Source organism: Salmo trutta, chromosome 26 (assembly GCF_901001165.1).
Source record: "Salmo trutta chromosome 26, fSalTru1.1, whole genome shotgun sequence".
Classification (NCBI taxonomy): domain Eukaryota; kingdom Metazoa; phylum Chordata; class Actinopteri; order Salmoniformes; family Salmonidae; genus Salmo; species Salmo trutta.
Genome location: NC_042982.1, coordinates 35,068,282 through 35,087,399, shown reverse-complemented (window position 1 = coordinate 35,087,399; position 19,118 = coordinate 35,068,282). Strand labels below are relative to the sequence as shown.

The following is a 19,118-nucleotide window of genomic DNA, read 5'->3' as shown; positions in this document are numbered from 1 at the left end:
TATTTTTAGCCAGATCCTAATTGGTATGTCGAAATGTATTTTCCTTTTGATGGCATAGAAGGCCCTTCTTGCCTTGTCTCTCAGATCGTTCACAGCTTTGTGGAAGTTACCTGTGGCGCTGATGTTTAGGCCGAGGTATATATTGTTTTTTGTGTGGTCTAGGGCAACGGTGTCTAGATGGAATTTGTATTTGTGGTCCTGGCAAATAGACCTATTTTGGAACACCATTATTTTTGTCTTACTGAGATTTACTGTCAGGGCCCAGGTCTGACATCATCTGTGCAGAATATATAAGTGCTGCTGTAGGCCCTCCTTGGTTGGGGACAGAAGCACCAGATCATCATCAAACAGTGGAGATCATCTCTTCCACTCTCTCTCTCTGTCCCACCCCATCCCCATCTCTTCACCTCTCTCTCCCCATCTCTCTCTCTCTCTGTCTCACCCCACCCCCATCTCTTCACCTCTCTCTCTCTGTCCCCGTCTCTTCACCTCTCTCTCTCTCTGTCCCACCCCATCCCCTCACCCTCTCTCTCTCTGTCCCCGTCTCTTCACCTCTCTCTCTCTCTGTCCCCGTCTCTTCACCTCTCTCTACCTCTGTCCCCTGTCCCACCCCATCCCCTCACCTCTCTCTCTCTGTCCCCGTCTCTTCACCTCTCTCTCTCTCTGTTCCTCCCCATCCCCGTCTCTTCACCTCTCTCTCCCCCCTCTCTCTTGCGCTCTCTCTCCTTCAACAGACAGACAGACAGACAGACAGACAGACAGACAGACAGACAGACAGACAGACAGACAGACAGACAGACAGACATCTCACTATCTACGCCATCACCTAAACTACATACGTCCTGCCTAGCTGGGTCACACCCACATTCATGTGAGCAGGGATGTCCAAGCAGAGAGACACATTACACTCCCACCCCTTACCCCCTGGTTAAAATAATACATGACATTCTTTATTAAACATATATGGTGATTTTATTTACAACTTATTTGACAGAGGATGTGCCTTACAACTCAGTCGTTGAACAGATTTCAACATGTTACAACCAGATGCATCAGCAGTGTTATTCATCATCAGTGTTATGCATCAGCAGTGTTATTCATGGGCCGAGATGACAGACAACTCAGACATGTCAAATAATTTACCAAAAAGAGAAAAAAGCCAACAGAAATGTGAACGTACTCATCTAAACTTGTGAATAATACCAAACAGTACAACATAGTATGATCTTTACAATTGAATATATCTCAATTGTACATATTTAATATAGCTATAGGCCTTTTTACATACAAGTTAGTTTGTACAGAGTTTTATGCAATAACAGATCCACAGGTTATCTTACACATACTTCTCGCTCGCTCGCTCACACACACATGTAAACACACACGTACACACACACACACACACACACACGTACACGTACACACACACACACGTACACGTACACGTACACACACACACACACACACACACACACACACACACACACACACACACACTTTTTTCCAGGTTATTTTACGTGACGAAGTTCTTTGGTGTAGAACTCCAACGTGGGACGGAACATTTGATTACGCTGCTGTTTGAATGCTGGATGACTGACTGATTATTTTGTTTCACTTATTATCTCTAATGCTTTAACCTCACAGCTAAATCAATGACATCAAAAACAAGTTTCCAGGACAAGTATGTTTACAACAGTATTCGATTGAAGCCTGTCATTTCTTACTTGTAACAAGCCAATGTGTGTTTGTGTGTGTGAGAGAGAAATGGGGTTGGGGACAGAGAGATAGGATCCTAAAGTTATTGCTCTAAAGACAGAGATCTGGCAATGTACGTTTACTAATAGTATCAGTTGAGAAAAGAACAGAATAAAAACTTTTATTGAAAATGAACATCCCTTTCTCTCTCTCTCCCTCTGCCAATCCCTTCTTCCTAAATCCATGGACATATGGATGTGTGATGCTGGTGTTTAGCTAGAGAGGGATGCAGTGGGGGAGGGGGGGGGGGCATATGGAAGGCCCTTAAATACGGAGAATTGAGTGTAGACCAGTGATATTTCACTGTTCTACCCCCAAAAAACACACACCACAATCCACTATCCCTTTCTACCCCCCCATGAATGGATGGATGATTTGGAGGGAGGGGAGAGGGGTGGATGGATGGATGGATGGATGGATGGAGGGGAGTAGATGGATGGATGGAGGGGGGAGGATGGATTGATGGAGGGGGAGGATGGATGGATGGATGGATGGATGGGAGGGGGGTATATGGATGGATGGATGGATGGAGGGGGAGGATGGATGGATGGATGGATGGATGGAGGGTGAGGATGGGCGGATGGCTGACAGGAGGGGGGAGGATGGATGGATGTAGGGGGGAGGATGGATGAATGGATGGATGGAGGGGGGTGGATGGATGTATTTATGTGCTGCTTTCTTATGTCCATGGTTTAGTGTTAAACGGGCTGGGAAGTGGATGCATTCAGCTAACTGAAAGAGAAAATGTCCAAACATCCCAGTGGTTCAGCTGCTAGCTGGACCAAAACAACACAGGCTTCCCACAGTGACTGATTTGGGAGAGTCACACACTTCACTGTGGGGAGCATCAGAGCTGCAGACCTCGTTCCAATTCCCTGTGTTCAGCCAGCTCACATGTTGTGTATGTATGTAGTGTTCTAGTGAGGAAGGCACTGAGTTGTTAGCGCTGTTGATAATAACATAGTACCTGCCATGCCCAAGATGACAGCCAGCTGTGGTATCCATGGTTACAGTACACCGAGTTCTACAAGCAGAAGGCTTTAGTTTTGGAGTCACTAGATGATTCTATTATTGTCTCTGTTGTTCTTGTTGCTTTCACTCCTCCTTTTCTCTCTCTTCTCTCAACCTTCAGTCTGATTCATGGTGGGGTTGAAGGGTAAAGGGTGATTGCACTTGGTAACAACAGGTTGTAGTTGGTGCAGCGAGGAGTGTCTGTTTCTAGATGGAAAAGCGAGGGGGTTGTTAAGAGGACTGAGTCCTGGTTTGGGGTAGGAGGGTATTGTCTCCCATTTAAACATGGCTGTAGGGTCAGAGTTGTGTGTGTATGCTGATGACTGTGTGTATTGGGAGCCTATAGACTGGTCTCTCGTAGGAACATGGTGCCGATGCTGTAGGACACTTTCCTCAGGGGAGCTGGGGGGGCGGAGCGAGAGCTGGTCAGGGAGGCGTGGCTATGGGAGGTCCCCCCCTCCAGGAAGTAGCATGTTCCTGGGATATCCTTAGGAAAATTATCAGGAAGCTCCAACCGGGAACGAGGGACGAAAGAGAAAGAGCAATCGTCTTTCAGCAGCCTGAAGAAAAGGAAGAGGGAAAGAGGGAGAAAGGGAAGATGGAGAGAGGGAAGAGGGAGAGAGGGAAGATGGAGAGAGGGAGAGAGGGAAGATGGAGAGAGGGAGAAAGGGAAGATGGAGAGAGGGAAGAGGGAGAGAGGGAAGAGGGAGAGAGGGAGAAAGGGAAGATGGAGAGAGGGAAGAGGGAGAGAGGGAAGAGGGAGAGAGGGAGAAAGGGAAGATGGAGAGAGGGAAGAGGGAGAGAGGGAAGATGGAGAGAGGGAAGATGGAGAGAGGGAAGATGGAGAGAGGGAAGAGGGAGAGAGGGAAGAGGGAGAGAGGGAGAAAGGGAAGATGGAGAGAGGGAAGAGGGAGAGAGGGAAGATGGAGAGAGGGAAGAGGGAGAGAGGGAAGAGGGAAAGAGGGAGAGAGAGAAAGAACGAGGAGAGAGATTTAAACACTCATGGTGTGTGTGTGGTATATTTAGCTGCAGATTGGGATTTGGAGATTTCCCCAAACACCAGACTCTCCAGGGAGTGATGCAGCCTTGTTCAGAATGAGAAAAGGCCAATCACAAACCCAAGCATTATTCACAAGCTACAGGTGTGTGTTCGTGCTGAACAAGGGTATGTACACACACACAAGGTTGATTTAAATCTGCAACAATTAGCCCTCTTTGTGTCATGCGAATAATGAGTGATTCTAAAGAGAGAACGTCCTTGACTGCAAAAATAGAGGTTTCCAAGGCAACGCTTTTGACTCACTGACTCACAGAATGGACACCAGAGAGAGAGAGAGAGAGAGAGAGAGAGAGAGAGAGACATGAGATGAGAAAACAAAAAGATAATTCTTTACAATGTGTCAAGATATTAACAAAAAAACAGAGTAACCTACGGTGCTATTTGCCCCTAAACAGAGAGTACACAGTGGCAGAATACCTGACCACTGTGACTGACCCAAAATTAAAGGACATTTTTAACTTGCCTTGCTATTGAGAAAGGCCGCCGTAGGCAGACCTGGCTCTCAAAAGAAGACAGGCTATGTGCACACTGCCCACAAGATGAGGTGAAAACTGAGCTGCATTTCCTAACCTGCTGCCAAATGTTTGCCCATATTAGAGACACATATTTCCATCAGATTACACAGACTCATAAAGAACTTGAAAACAAATGTAAACATATGTTTCCCATGCCAATAAAGCCCCTTAAATTGAAATTGAATTGAAAGGCAGAAAGAAAGAGTGAGAGAGAGAGATAGGGAGAGAGAGAGGGAGAGATAGAAAGAGGGAGAGCGAGATAGGGAGAGAGAGAAAGAGGGAGAGAAAGGGAGAGAGAAAGCGGGAGAGAGAGAGAGAAAGAGGGAGAGAGAGGGAGAAAGAGAGAGAGAGAAAGAGGGAGAGAGAGAGAGAAAGAGAGAGAAAGAGGGAGAGAGAGGGAGAAAGAGAGAGAGAGAAAGAGGGAGAGAGAGGGAGAAAGAGAGAGAAAGAGAGAGAGAGAGAAAGAGGGAGAGAGAGAAAGAGGGAGAGAGAAAGAGAGAGAGAGAGAAAGAGGGAGAGAGAGAAAGAGGGAGAGAGAGAAAGAGGGAGAGAACACTAAGATCAGCTCTCATCTCAAAGTGTTTGACTCAACATCGCAGTCACTGTGTGTGTGTGTGTGTCTGTGTGTGTGTGTGTGTCTGTGTGTGTGTGTGTGTGTGTGTGTGTGTGTGCGCTTGCCTGCGTGCTTGCGGGCGTGTGTTAATGACGTATCACAAATTCAGTGACTGGATGTGACCGTTTCTTACTCAAATGTCCTCAGAGACTGAGAGCTGCTCTATTGCCATTCATTCTCCCCCCTCACATATATACACACCTGCACACGCGCACACACACACACACACACACGCACCACACACACAGGTGTACTCACCGGTATGTGGTTGGGCTGACGTTGATGCATCGAGGGTGGCTCCCAGACTCAAACTTGCTGGCCAGTGTGACGTTGTTGCCAAACAGACAGTACCTGGGCATCCTCACCCCAACCACCCCCGCCAACACTGAGCCTGTATGGATACCTATACGCAGCTGAAGGACGGAGAGAGGGAGGGAGAGTATGGGGTGGTGGGAGAAGTAGAGAGAGATGTCAGTTGAACACTGACCAGTGAGGGACAGTAGAAACAGTTTCAGTAGAGGGCTAAAACAGACTTGTAAACTGAGTATACCAAAAATTAGGAGCACCTTCCTAATACTGAGTAATACTGTGGCGGTCGCAATATTTCATCAGCCGGTGATTGTCAAGCAAATAACTGTCGGTCTAATGGTAATTGACCGTTAATTAACACAAACACATTTAGCATCTCCTGGCTTCCACACATAGCCTACACGCCATTTTAAAAGTCTAATAAATCCATGTAATATAGCCTACACCTTCAGAATAAATCCATGTAATATAGCCTATACCTTCACAATAAATCCATGTAATATAGCCTATACCTTCACAATAAATCCATGTAATATAGCCTATACCTTCACAATAAATCCATGTAATATAGCCTATACCTTCACAATAAATCCATGTAATATAGCCTACACCTTCACAATAAATCCATGTAATATAGCCTACACCTTCACAATAAATCCATGTAATATAGCCTATACCTTCACAATAAATCCATGTAATATAGCCTACACCTTCAGAATAAATCCATGTAATATAGCCTATACCTTCACAATAAATCCATGTAATATAGCCTATACCTTCACAATAAATCCATGTAATATAGCCTATACCTTCACAATAAATCCATGTAATATAGCTTACACCTTCACAATAAATCCATGTAATATAGCCTATACCTTCAGAATAAATCCATGTAATATAGCCTACACCTTCACAATAAATCCATGTAATATAGCCTACACCTTCACAATAAATCCATGTAATATAGCCTATACCTTCACAATAAATCCATGTAATATAGCCTATACCTTCACAATAAATCCATGTAATATAGCCTATACCTTCACAATAAATCCATGTAATATAGCCTATACCTTCACAATAAATCCATGTAATATAGTCTCCACCTTCACAATAAATCCATGTAATATAGCCTATACCTTCACAATAAATCCATGTAATATAGCCTATACCTTCACAATAAATCCATGTAATATAGTCTACACCTTCACAATAAATCCATGTAATATAGCCTACACCTTCACAATAAATCCATGTAATATAGCCTACAACTTCACAATAAATCCATGTAATATAGCATATACCTTCACAATAAATCCATGCAATATAGCCTATACCTTCACAATAAATCCATGTAATATAGCCTATACCTTCACAATAAATCCATGATTTATTTTCGACAGGTCTAAATAAGCATGATATGAAGAAAATGTAGTCAGAACAGAATAACATACTCTGAGTTGTCCTTATGTTAGGTCCTGATGTGGCTGTGGGCTACACTAGTTCATTTAGCAGGTCCTGATGTGGCTATGCCATGTGGCTGTGGGCTACACTAGTTCATTTAGAAGGTCCTGATGTGGCTGTGGGCTACACTAGTTCATTTAGAAGGTCCTGATGTGGCTGTGGGCTACACTAGTTCATTTAGAAGGTCCTGATGTGGCTGTGGGCTACACTAGTTCATTTAGCAGGTCCTGATGTGGCTGTGGGCTACACTAGTTCATTCAGCAGACAAGATCTGCATATAATTCCGTGGTATTATTTTATTGTATAGTATGAAGAATAAAATTGAGCAAAGCTGAATAAAATAGAAAGGATATTTTCTCCAAATGATTTGCGGCAGTGTGCACATGCAGCTGTTGTGTTGAGCGTTTAACAAAGAAACAGGTCCTCCTATATGTTCAATTTATTCATGTAACTTCAGTTGTTCTACAAACGTTGGGCTGTTGTGATGTTTAATACATTGTAAGGCTGCATGATGAGGCTCTAATGATGATTTGAAAAAAGTCACTTGAAAGGCATGAGCTCTGCTTTGTTTATTGCGCCGGCTGTACACACTCCAATAGTCTCTCATTCACAATTTGACAAGCACTTGATAATGCCTAGAATTTCACAGCGGCATCCCCTTTGTGGCCGTAATGCACCCTAAAAAAACATGCCCTTTGCTGCCCGGAGTGCTGCGTTGTGCCCTTCTCCCTGAGTGTGCTTCGCAATCCGAAGCTCCTCTCACTCACACGACTCTCCATCACATGATCCAGTCCTTCTCACAGGCTACAAGTGAAAACAGACACATCGGGGACGCAAATGCAAGTGTCCTTATCCAATTCCGAGGTGCATATTGAAGATATTTTTTCGTCAGCCAACAAGATGAGTAGGCCTAACGAAGAGCAAAAGCACTAGCCTATGTCAATCTACTATCACCCATTGTACAAAAGTCAACCCATTCTATTCTGTGTGAGAAATAAATATTCCAAACATAGTCTGGGACAGTTGTGGGATGCAGTAGATCCCAAATGAATACAACCACTAGCATAAAAAAAAACTTTTTTACACAATGTGACTGACGTAACAGATCAGAACATTTAGCTTAAAATGTTGCTAAACTAGTAGGCTATTTCTTCACATTATAAGCACAGTAATGCGCACATGGCAGTAGTCTATAAGCGCGTATGTTCCATTAGTGGAAAACACCATTATCAAAAGTAACCGCAAATGTGATTCTGCATGTAATGCTTTTATTATAAAGGTGCCTTTTTATCTTCCCCAAACTTGAAACTCACACGCTGTTTATATATGCCAGTTAGGCTCTACACCCCTTGTAAAGTGGATTAATGTGCTTCATTTGATGAAGTTATTTGGCCACTTTAGTTGTGATACAAACCTTATTAAAACATATACTGTAGTTCTATGGGCTAGGCTACATGTGGTGTGCCACTATGATTCCAACAAGTCACAAAAAAAATGCATTGTTTCTTTTGCTGGGCATCATTCACAAGTGATAATATATAATTCATAAGTGATAGGCTAATATTGTCACCCATCAGACTATTCTTGATTTAATCTTGTCTTCACATATACTAAATAATATATGTGTGACATTTGTTTTGATTTAGTAAGGACCATTAACATGCACCTGTAACAAAACAGGGGCTGCGGGAAAAAATGCATATCATCTATGCAACATGAGTTCATGGGCTCTCATGAAGTGTTCAATTTTCAAATACATTTGCATTGATGTCAGAGTGGTTAGAGGGACAATAGAATGCTGAGTACCAGGCAGTTAGCAAGTTTGGTAGACTACTAATGACCAGCAGCAGCATCAGAGCTTGGAGAAGCCTAATTACCATGACTAAACGGTCATGTGGAATTTGTCTGCTGACGTGACCGCCGGTGTGGCAGTAAAACAGTCACCGCAACAGCCCTAGAAGTGGATCTCTAATGATCCACTTCAGTATCTCATCTCCACGGTTACTAACACCACTGAGCGCATGCCAGCACACCAATGTGGGTAACCTTGGCAATGAGAGAGAGAGAGACCATAGCCTCGTCATCACAGTAGGACAGACAAATGAAGAACCCGAAGCCCAGGGGACCCCATATCCTCCTGTCAACCCCCCTGATAGCCCTCCTGACAACCCCCCCCACACCCACTGAGGACACACACAAGACACCGATTGTACTCCTTATGGACTCAGATGGGAAATATATACAATAAAATAAACTTTTTCCCAAACACACAGTGTCTAAACTCTGGTGTCCAAACACCCAGCGTGCCCTAGACCTTCTGTCTGAGGACCAACTAGGGTCACAAAGCCACATAATAATACACACAGGCACAAACAACCGGAGAACACAGCAGGAAAGGGTGGCCACAGCACTCAAGGGAGTGATTGAAAAAGCTTCTACCACTTTCCTCAATGCACAAATGATTATCCCCACGTTGCTACCACGAAAAGACTACCACCCTGCTACCATACAGCGGGTAAACGGAAGTATTTCCCGTGACTGTGCCTTAACTTCTTTGGGCAGTATTTCCACAGCCGGATAAAAAACGGACCCGATTTAATCTGGTTACTACTTCTGCCCAGAAACTAGAATATGCATATAATTAGTAGATTTGGATAGAAAATACTCTAAAGTTTCTAAAACTGCTTGAATGGTGTCTGTGAGTATAACATAACTCATATGGCAGGCCAAAACCTGAGAAGATTCCATACAGGAAGTGCCCTGTCTGACAATTTGTTGTTTCCTGTTGCATCTCTATCGAAAATACAGCATCTGTGCTGTAACGTGACATTTTCTAAGGCTTCCATTGGCTCTCTAAAGCCGCCAGAAAGTGGAATGGGGTGTCTGCTGTCTTTGGGCAAAGAACAGCAGCAGAATTTGTAAGTGGTCAGCCTGGGGACAGTGAGACTGGAGATGCGCGGTCATGAGACTACTCCATTTTTTTCTTTCAGCCTTTGAATGAATACAACGTTGCCCAGTTGGAATATTATCGCTATTTTACGAGAAAAATAGCATAACAATGTATTTTAAACAGCGTTTGACATGCTTCTAAGTATGGTAATGGCATGTTTAGATTTTTTTTGTCACGAAATGCGCTCGCGCGTCACCCTTCGGATAGTGACCTGAACGCACGAACAAAACAGCGGTATTTGGATATAACTATGGATTATTTGGAACCAAAACAACATTTGTTGTTGAAGTAGAAGGCCTGGGAGTGCATTCTGATGAAGAACAGCAAAGGTAATCCAATTTTTCTAATAGTAATTCTGAGTTTAGTGAGCCCCAAACTTGGTGGGTGTCAAATTAGCTAGCCTGTGATGGCTGAGCTATGTACTCAGAATATTGCAAAATGTGCTTTCGCCGAAAAGCTATTTTAAAATCGGACATAGCGATTGCATAAAGGAGTTCTGTATCTATAATTCTTAAAATAATTGTTATGTATTTTGTGAACGTTTATCCTGAGTAATTTAATAAATTCACCGGAAGTTTTCGGTGGGTATGCTAGTTCTGAACATCACATGCTAATGTAAAAAGCTGTTTTTTGATATAAATATGAACTTGATTGAACAAAACATGCATGTATTGCATAACATAATGTCCTAGGAGTGTCATCTGATGAAGATCATCAAAGGTTAGTGCTGCATTTAGCTGTGGTTTGGGTTAATGCGACAAAAATGCTTGCTTGGAAAATGGCTGTGTGATTATTTGTGTCTGTGTACTCTCCTAACATAATCTAATGTTTTGCTTTCGCTGTAAAGCCTTTTTGAAATTGGACAATGTGGTTAGATTAACGAGAGTCTTATCTTTAAAATGGTGTAAAATAGTTGATTGTTTGATCAAATTGAATTGTGGTATTTTAGTTGGTTTTGTATTTTGCGCCGTGCGATGCCATTGGCTGACGTCTGTCCTCAACAGGTTAAAACAAAATGTTTACCTAGCCCACCACTCCACCCTGGACTTGAACAGCCTTTACAACCAGGTCCACCTACACAAGGCAGCAGTGCCCACCTTCGCCAGGACCCTAAAGGACCTCGCCCTCAACCACAGCCCCACCCCCTCACATAAGGGCAACAGATCAACGGACACTCTCCCAGACCTGCGGGACACTCTCCCAGATCAACAATCATTCTCCCAGATTAATGGACACTCTCCCAGATCAACGATCATTCTCCCAGATGAATGGACACTCTACCAGATCAACGAACATTCTCCCAGATTAATGGACACTCTCCCAGATCAACGAACATTCTCCCAGATTAATGGACACTCTCCCAGACCTGCGGGACACTCTCCCAGACCTGCGGGACACTCTCCCAGACCTGCGGGACACTCTCCCAGACCTGCGGGACACTACCCCAGACCTGTGGGACACTCTCCCAGACCAGCAAGACACTCTCTCAGATCAACAGACACTCTCCCAGACCTGCGAGACACTCTCCCAGACATGCGGGACTGCCTCCCACCCCCCCACCCCATGCCCCCACTCCCGCAAAGAGGGCCTCAACATGAAAGTCACACATACGCCCAGACCGTGAGCAGGCAAACAGGCCCAACCCCCACTCTTACACTAGCCCAAGCCAATGGCATGTAGCAGATGCTCAGCAGGCTCTGCTCACACTTACTGGTCTGAGGCCAAAACACACGACCAGCAACATTGGACACTTTCTCAACCTGGAATATCCAAGGCCTGAGGTCATCTGCCTTTGGCCTAAATAGCAGGAACTAGGACTTCACCAAAGAAATCAGAAATACAGACATTGTCATCCTACAAGCAACATGGAAAAGAGGAGATTGACCCACTGGTTGCCCTCTAGGTTACAAAGAGCTCGTAGTTCCATCCACCAAACTACCAGGTGTGAAACAGGGAAGGGACTCAGGGGATATGCTAATTTGCTATAGAGCAGACCTAACGCACTCCATCAAATTAATCAAAACAGGAACATTTTACATTTGGCTAGAAATTCTAAAAGAAATTATCTCAACAGAGAAAAATGTCCTACTGTGTGCTACCTATATCCCCCAACGAGAATCCCCATACTTTAATGAAGACAGCTTCTCCATTCTAGAGGGGGAGATCAATCATTTCTAGGCCCAGGGACATTTGCTAGTCTAGGGTGACCTAAATGCCAGAACTGGACAAGAACCTGACACACTCAGCACACAGGGGGACAAACCTCTACCTGGAGGTGACAGCATTCCCTCCCCCATATGCCCACCTAGACACAACTACGACAACATAACCAATAAAAACGAGTCACAACTCCTGCAGCTCTGTCGCACGCCAGGTCTGTACATAGTCAATGGTAGGCTTCGAGGGGACTCCCATGGTAGGTACACCTATAGCTCATCTCTTGGCAGTAGTGCTGTAGTATACTTTATCACCGACCTCATCCCTGAGTCTCTCAGAGCGTTCACAGTCAGCCCACTGAAACTCCTATCAGATAACATCAAAATCACAATCTACTTGAACGGAGCAAGAATCAACCATGTGGCATCGAAGCCAAACAAACTGCATACTATTAAATGTATAGATGGAAGGATGGCAGTGTTGAAAACTACCAAAAACAACAAATCCAATCCCTCCTAGACAACTTCCTGGACAAAATGTTTTCCTCCAAAGGTGAAGGTGTAAACTTAGCAGCAGGAGGCCTGAACAATATATTTGACCTATCAGCTAACATATCACATTTTAATTCAGGCAGAAAACCTAAGAGAACTAACAATGAGAAATGGTTTGATGAAGAATATGGATAAACCACTTTTCCAACCGTTTCAGCCCAATAACAAAGAACAAACAGCAAAAACATATACATGATCAAATACACATCTTAGAATCAACTATTAAAGACTACCAGAACCCACTGGATTCTCCAATTACATTGTATGAACTACAGGACAAAATACAAACCCTCCAACCCAAAAAGGCCTGTGAGGTTGATGGTATCCTCAATGAAATGATAAAATATACAGACAACAAATTCCAATTGGCTATTCTTAAACTCTTCAACATTATCCTCAGCTCTGGCATATTCCCTTTTATTTGGAACCAAGTCCTGATCACCCCAATCCACAAAAGTGGAGACAAATTTGACCCTAATAATTACCGTAGAATATGCTTCAGCAGCAATCTCTGAAAAATCCTCTGCAGTATCATCAACAGCAGTGAAAACAATGTCTTTAGTACGGTTGCAAAGGGTCGGAAACTTTCCGGGAAATCTTCCAGAAATTTTCCATGGGAAGTTAAGTTTTGTTTAAATTCATCAAAAAAGCTAGCTCATAATAGTGAACCTTTTTGTGGGATACACATAAGGCAATTCTAGGTCTTGTGGCATATTTGGTTAAACTAGCCCCAATTCAATGGAATTGGAACCCTCTGCATGCACAGTGTATTCTTCCATCACATGTATAGCTGATTCTCAAGATCTTGCACACTAATGAGATGCTATTGAGCCCACACTACTACACTGTCTGAGCCAAGGACTACATGCGTTCTGGTTTTGATTACTATACTGGGTGGGGTGAATATATTTTATATGACATACATGATTTTTTGTAAACTAGTAAAAAGTAGCCTGCAGCAAAGTGTGTATACAATCATTTCTAACTTGTTAACAATTTCTGCTAGTTAGTTTTTGCTACCATGTGGGTTTTAGCTTGCTTGAGCCTGCTAACTGAGGAGTGTTCATTCACCCGTTTCCATACATGTTTCATTTTAAAACATTTTTCTAACAAAGGAGTTGTTTAACCTGTCTGGGCTAGGGGGCAGTATTTTCACTGCCGGATGAAAAACGTACTCAATTTAAACAGGTTACTACTCTGGCCCAGAAACTAGAATATGCATATTAGTAGATTTGGATAGAAAACACTCTGAAGTTTCTAAAACTGTTTGATTGGTGTCTGTGAGTATAACATAACTCATATGGCAGGCAAAAACCAGAGAAAAATCCAAGCAGGAAGTGGAAAGTCTGAGAATTGTAGTTCTTCTTTTGATTCTCTATCGAAGCTACAGTGTCTGTGGGGTGACGTTGCACTTCCTAAGGCTTCCATTGGCTGTCTAAAGCCTTCAGAAAGTGGTTTGAGCATTTTCCTGTCACTGGGCAGATAATAGGAGCTCAGTTACTGAGTGGACTACCTGGCAACAAAGGGATCGGATATGCGCAGTAATGTGAGCGCGCCGTTCCTTCTTTTTCTTCTTGAATGAATATGCTATTGTCCGGTTGGAATATTATCGCAATTTTATGTTAGAAATACCATAAAGATTGATTTTAAACAGCGTTTGACATGCTTGTAAGTACAGTAATGGAAAATTTTTACTTTTCGTCTCTCGTTCCGTGCTCGTGTACGTACAGATAAGTGATCTGTACGCACAAACAAAACGGAGGTATTTGTACATAAATATGGATTATTTCGAAACAAAAACAACATTTCTTGTGGAAGTAGCAGTCCTGGGAGTGCATTCTGACGAAGATCAGCAAAGGTAAGAGAATATTTCTAATACTAATTCTGAGTTTAGGTTGCCCCGAACTTGGCGGGTGTCTGAATAGCTCACCGTGATGGCTGAGCTATGTACTCAGAATATTGAAAAATGTGCTTTCTCCGTAAAGCTATTTTAAAATCTGACACAGCGGTTGCATCCAGGGGTAGTCTATCTATAATTCTTTAAATAATTGTTATATATTTTGTCAACGTTTATGATGAGTATTTTTGTAAATTGATGTGCACATTCACCGGCCGTTTTGGTGGGAATACATTTTCTGAACATCACGCGCCAATGTAAAATGCTGTTTTTGGATATAAATATGAACTTTATAGAACAAAACATACATGTATTGTGTAACATAATGTCTTAGGAGTGTCATCTGATGAAGATCGTCAAAAGGTTAGTGCTTCATTTAGCTGTGTTTTGGGTTTTATTGACACATGTCCTTGCTTGGAAAATGGCTGTGTGATTATTTTTGTCTATGTACTCTCCTAACTTCATGTAATCTTTTGCTTTCGCTGTAAAGCCTTTTTGAAATCGGACAATGTGGTTACATCAAGGAGAAGTGTATCTTTAAAATGGTGTAAAATAGTTGTATGTTTGAGAAAGTTGAATTATGACATTTTGTTGCTTTTGAATTTGCCGCCCTGATATTTCACTGGCTGTGTCCCGCAGGTGGGACGCTACCATCCCACCTAGCCCATAGAAGTTCATCAAACTGCTTAACTATTTATATGTACATGGAATGTATTTGTTTGTTTTTTGTACACATTTTTTTCTAATCTTTACAGGAAAATGCCACGGGCACTATCTGATGTGTGGAGACATTTCACTGCAACTAATGTGGAAGGAAAAGCTGTGTACATTCGCAAATACTGTGCCAAATCACATGTGAAGAATGCATCAAAGATCCAGAATCATCTGGCCAAGTGGATAAAGTTCCCTCAGCACTCACAACAAGCAACCTCTGAGAAAGGTCCCTCTACTTCTATTCGAGGTCTTCCAGCTAATTCTTGGGCTACAATACCTCTTTTGCCAATTGGCCTGGACCCTTTATTGCCAACACGGAGCCCCGCCGATCCATCACGACTGGTCTGCCGACGTAATCGTCCGAGGTGGTTTCAACAGGCTTTTCCGTTGCGACGTCGCCGAAGACCCATCTGCTGGCCCCGGCACGCTAGCTTTCTGAATGGGCGTGTCTCCAGCTCGCCTAGCGTAGTAGCGACTACCGATCGGCTCCCTGACTCACCTATTGCTGCTCATTGGACCCTATGATCACTAGGCTCCACCTGCCTCTCCCTAATGTCAATATGACTTGTCTACTGCTGTTTAGGTAAGTTATTATTGTTTTATTTCACTGTAGAGCCCCCAGCCCCGCCCTAAATGCCTTAGATAGCTCTTTTGTCCCACCCTCCACACATGTGGAGACCTCACCTGGCTTAACTGGTGCCTCCAGAGACGCAACTGCTCTCATCGTCACTCAATGCCTAGGTTTACCTCCACTGTAATCACATCCTACCATACCCTTGTCTGTACATTATGCCTTGAATCTATTCTACCACACCCAGAAATCTGCTCCTTTTATTCGCTGTTCCCAATGCACTAGACAACCAGTTCTTATAGCCTTTAGCCGTACCCTTAACCTACTCCTCCTCTGTCCCTCTGGTGATGTAGAGGTTAAACCAGGCCCTGTAGCACCCATAGCCACACTTATTCCCCAGGCGCTCTCATTCGTTGACTTCTGTAATCGTAAAAGCCTTGGTTTCATGCATGTTAACATCAGAAGCCTCCTCCCTAAGTTTGTTTTATTCACTGCTTTAGCACACTCCTCCAACCCTGATGTCCTAGCCGTGTCTGAATCCTGGCTTAGGAAGGCCACCAAAAATTCGGAAATTTCCATCCCCAACTAGAACATTTTCCGACAAGATAGAACTGCCAAAGGGGGCGGAGTTGCAATCTACTGCCGAGAAAGCCTGCAGAGTTCTGTCATACTATCCAGGTCTGTGCCCAAACAACTCAAGCTTCTACTTTTAAAAATCCACATTTCCAGAAATAAGTCTTACTGTTACAGCTTGTTATAGACCCCCCTCAGCCCCAGCTGTGCCCCTCAGCGATCACTGCCTCATTGCCTGCATCCGTAATGGGTCCGCTGTCAAACGACCACCCCTCATCACTGTCAAAATCTCCCCGAGCAGGCCTTTCTAATCGACTTGGCTCAGGTATCCTGGAAGGACATTGACCTCATCCCGTCAGTAGAGGATTCCTGGTTGCTCTTTGAAAGAGCTTTCCTCACCATCTTAAATAAGCATGCCCCATTCAAAAAATGCAGAACTAAGAACAGATATAGCCCTTGGTTCACCCCAGACTTGACTGCCCTTGACCAGCACAAAAACATTCTGTGGCGTACTGCATTAGCATCAAATAGCCCCAGCGATATATCTACCTCACCAAGCAAAGTGAGACGAAGAAGAGCACCACCACATTGAAGCTGCCCAGCAACACCCGTTGTGGTGGTGTTGTCATCATGTTTGACAGTCTCCTGGAGGGGAAGGAGTCTCTCCAAGAAATGGCCATATCACAGTCTGCCGATATGGACAGCCCTATCAAGAGGATCCTCCTGGATTAAGCAGCCTGAAACCTATAGCAGTAGCTATTGCACGGATTGAGGGAGACAATGCCATCCTGTCTGATGTTCACACTCTGCTAGCAGCTGTAAGAGAAGACATTCGTTCTGCCCTGCCCACTTCACTGTTGCTCCAAGTAGAGGAATCTGCAGTTCTGAAATACATCAAAAAGCGTGAAGACTTCTGCCTGAAGCCCATACATGCCGCAGTGTACATGTTGAACCCCAAGTATGCTGGCAAGAGCATCCTGTCGGGTGGAGAGATCAACAAAGCCTATGGTGTCATCACTACCGTGTCTCGACACCTTGGCCTGGATGAGGGATGGAGATGCAATATGGCAGTTGTGCCAACATATCTCATCAGCCACCTGGTGGAAAGGACTTTGTGGATCTGAGGCTGTTGCCTTCATCATCCTCCAAATCCACCAACATCAGCCGCCTCAGAGTGCAACTGGTCCAATGTTACAACACTGTAACCAATAGTGGCCAATAATATAACATTTCTATCTATACTATTTTAAAATGTTTGTGAGTGTTTACTAATGTTTCCTTTGTTTATTTCCCTTTTGTTTACCGTCTGTTCCATTTTCTTTGGCAATGTAAACATATGCTTCCCATGACAATAAAGCCCTTTGAATTGAATTGAATTTGAGAGTGTGAGAGCAGAGAGGGTGACGGGGGGGAGGAAGAGAGAACAGGGAGGGAGTGAGGGCAAAGGTGTGCTATTCTGATCACACTGCCATAGAGATGGACAGATTGCCAGATGTTATGAGGAGAGTGAGGGGAGGAGAGGAGATAGAGAGAGAGATGGAGCAGGAGGGACAAGTTAAGGTGTGGTATTTTAATATTTCTCTCTACAAATGGACCCCCTCTCCCCTCTAAACAATGAACAGTAAACATTACACTCATAAAAGTTCCTAAGGAATAGCGACATTTCAAATGTCATATCATGGCTATAAACAGTGTTGTAACGACGTGCAAATAGTTAAAGTACAAAATGGTAAATAAATAAACATAAATATGGGCTGTATTTACAATGGTGTTTGTTCTTCACCGGTTGCCCTTTTCTTGTGGCAATAGTTCACATATGTTGCTGCTGTGATGGCACACTGTGGTATATCACCAAGTAGATATGGGAGTTTATCAAAATTGGATTTTTTTTCAAATGTGGGTCTTTGTAATCTGAGGGAAATATGTGTATCCAATATGGTCAAACATTTCCTCTCTCTTGCTCTGTCTCCCCTCTCCTGATTTATCCCCCTCCCCTCCATCTCTCACTCTTCTGAGTCAGCACAGAGTCGGAACAAACCAATCAAAACCCACTGCAGCTCTGAAGCAGCCAATCCCAATGGACAGCTGTGAAGTACATGGAACACTGTTCTGTAGAATATTGGAATGTTCTGGAACATGTGATTGTAAAACAGTAATATGGGTGAATACTTTCTCTCTCTCTCTCTATCCCTCCCTCTCTCTCTCTCTCTCTCACATAGACTACTTTACATAACACAGTGGTATTGGCTAGTTGTGAGCACGGAAAGAGTTTATCCGGCTGAAGTAGTTTGAACGAGCAGAGCATCTCTCCTCTATGAGAGAGGGAACAAATAATGAGAGAGAGAGAGAGAGAGAGAGAGAGAGAGAGAGAGAGAGAACGATACAGAGAACAGAGCTACAGGGCATAGCTATGCCAGTCTATTTCTGGTAAAATAAACTATAGGCCACAAACATGCACACACACCAGACACATGGACTCACGTACACAGACTGATACAGGCATACACATGCATGGCCACCCGCAGCATTATAATTGTGTAGTTCCCGTTTTTAAGGACTAGAGGACCCTCTCTCTCTCTGAAATGGCAGGCAGGCAGGCAGGCAGGCAGGCAGGCAGGCAGGCAGGCAGGCAGGCAGACAGGCAGGCAGGCAGGCAGGCAGGCAGGCAGACATGCTGGCCACACCGGCCGCGTTGCGTGCGTAGACCTTACAGTGAAATGCTTACTTACAGGCTCTAACCAACAGTGCAATAATAAAAAATAAAAATAAATATTAGGTGAATAATAGGTAAGTAAAGAAATAAAAACAACACTAAAAAAACAGAGAAAAATAACAGTAGCGAGGCTATATACAGGCACCGGATAGTTGGGCTGATTGAGGTAGTATGTACATTAAGATATGGTTAAAGTGACTATGCATATATGACAAACAGAGAGTAGCAGTAGCGTAAAAGAGGGGTTGGCGGGTGGTGGGTGGCG

The 19,118-nt window shown here is 43.6% G+C and overlaps 1 protein-coding gene across 1 annotated transcript in view; it reads right to left on the bottom strand.

The window, feature by feature from the left end:
• Nucleotides 1–2,339: 2,339 nt before the first annotated feature.
• Nucleotides 2,340–19,118, bottom strand: part of gucy1a2 (guanylate cyclase 1, soluble, alpha 2) — a 56,036-nt gene continuing 39,257 nt past the window's right edge. Inside the window, exons 6-7 of the mRNA XM_029716104.1 lie at nucleotides 5,213–5,367; nucleotides 2,340–3,326 (exon numbers count right to left, since the gene is read on the bottom strand). Coding sequence (XP_029571964.1) covers nucleotides 3,107–3,326; nucleotides 5,213–5,367 — 375 coding nt within the window. The 3' untranslated portion in view covers nucleotides 2,340–3,106. The remainder of the gene's footprint in view (nucleotides 3,327–5,212; nucleotides 5,368–19,118) is intronic.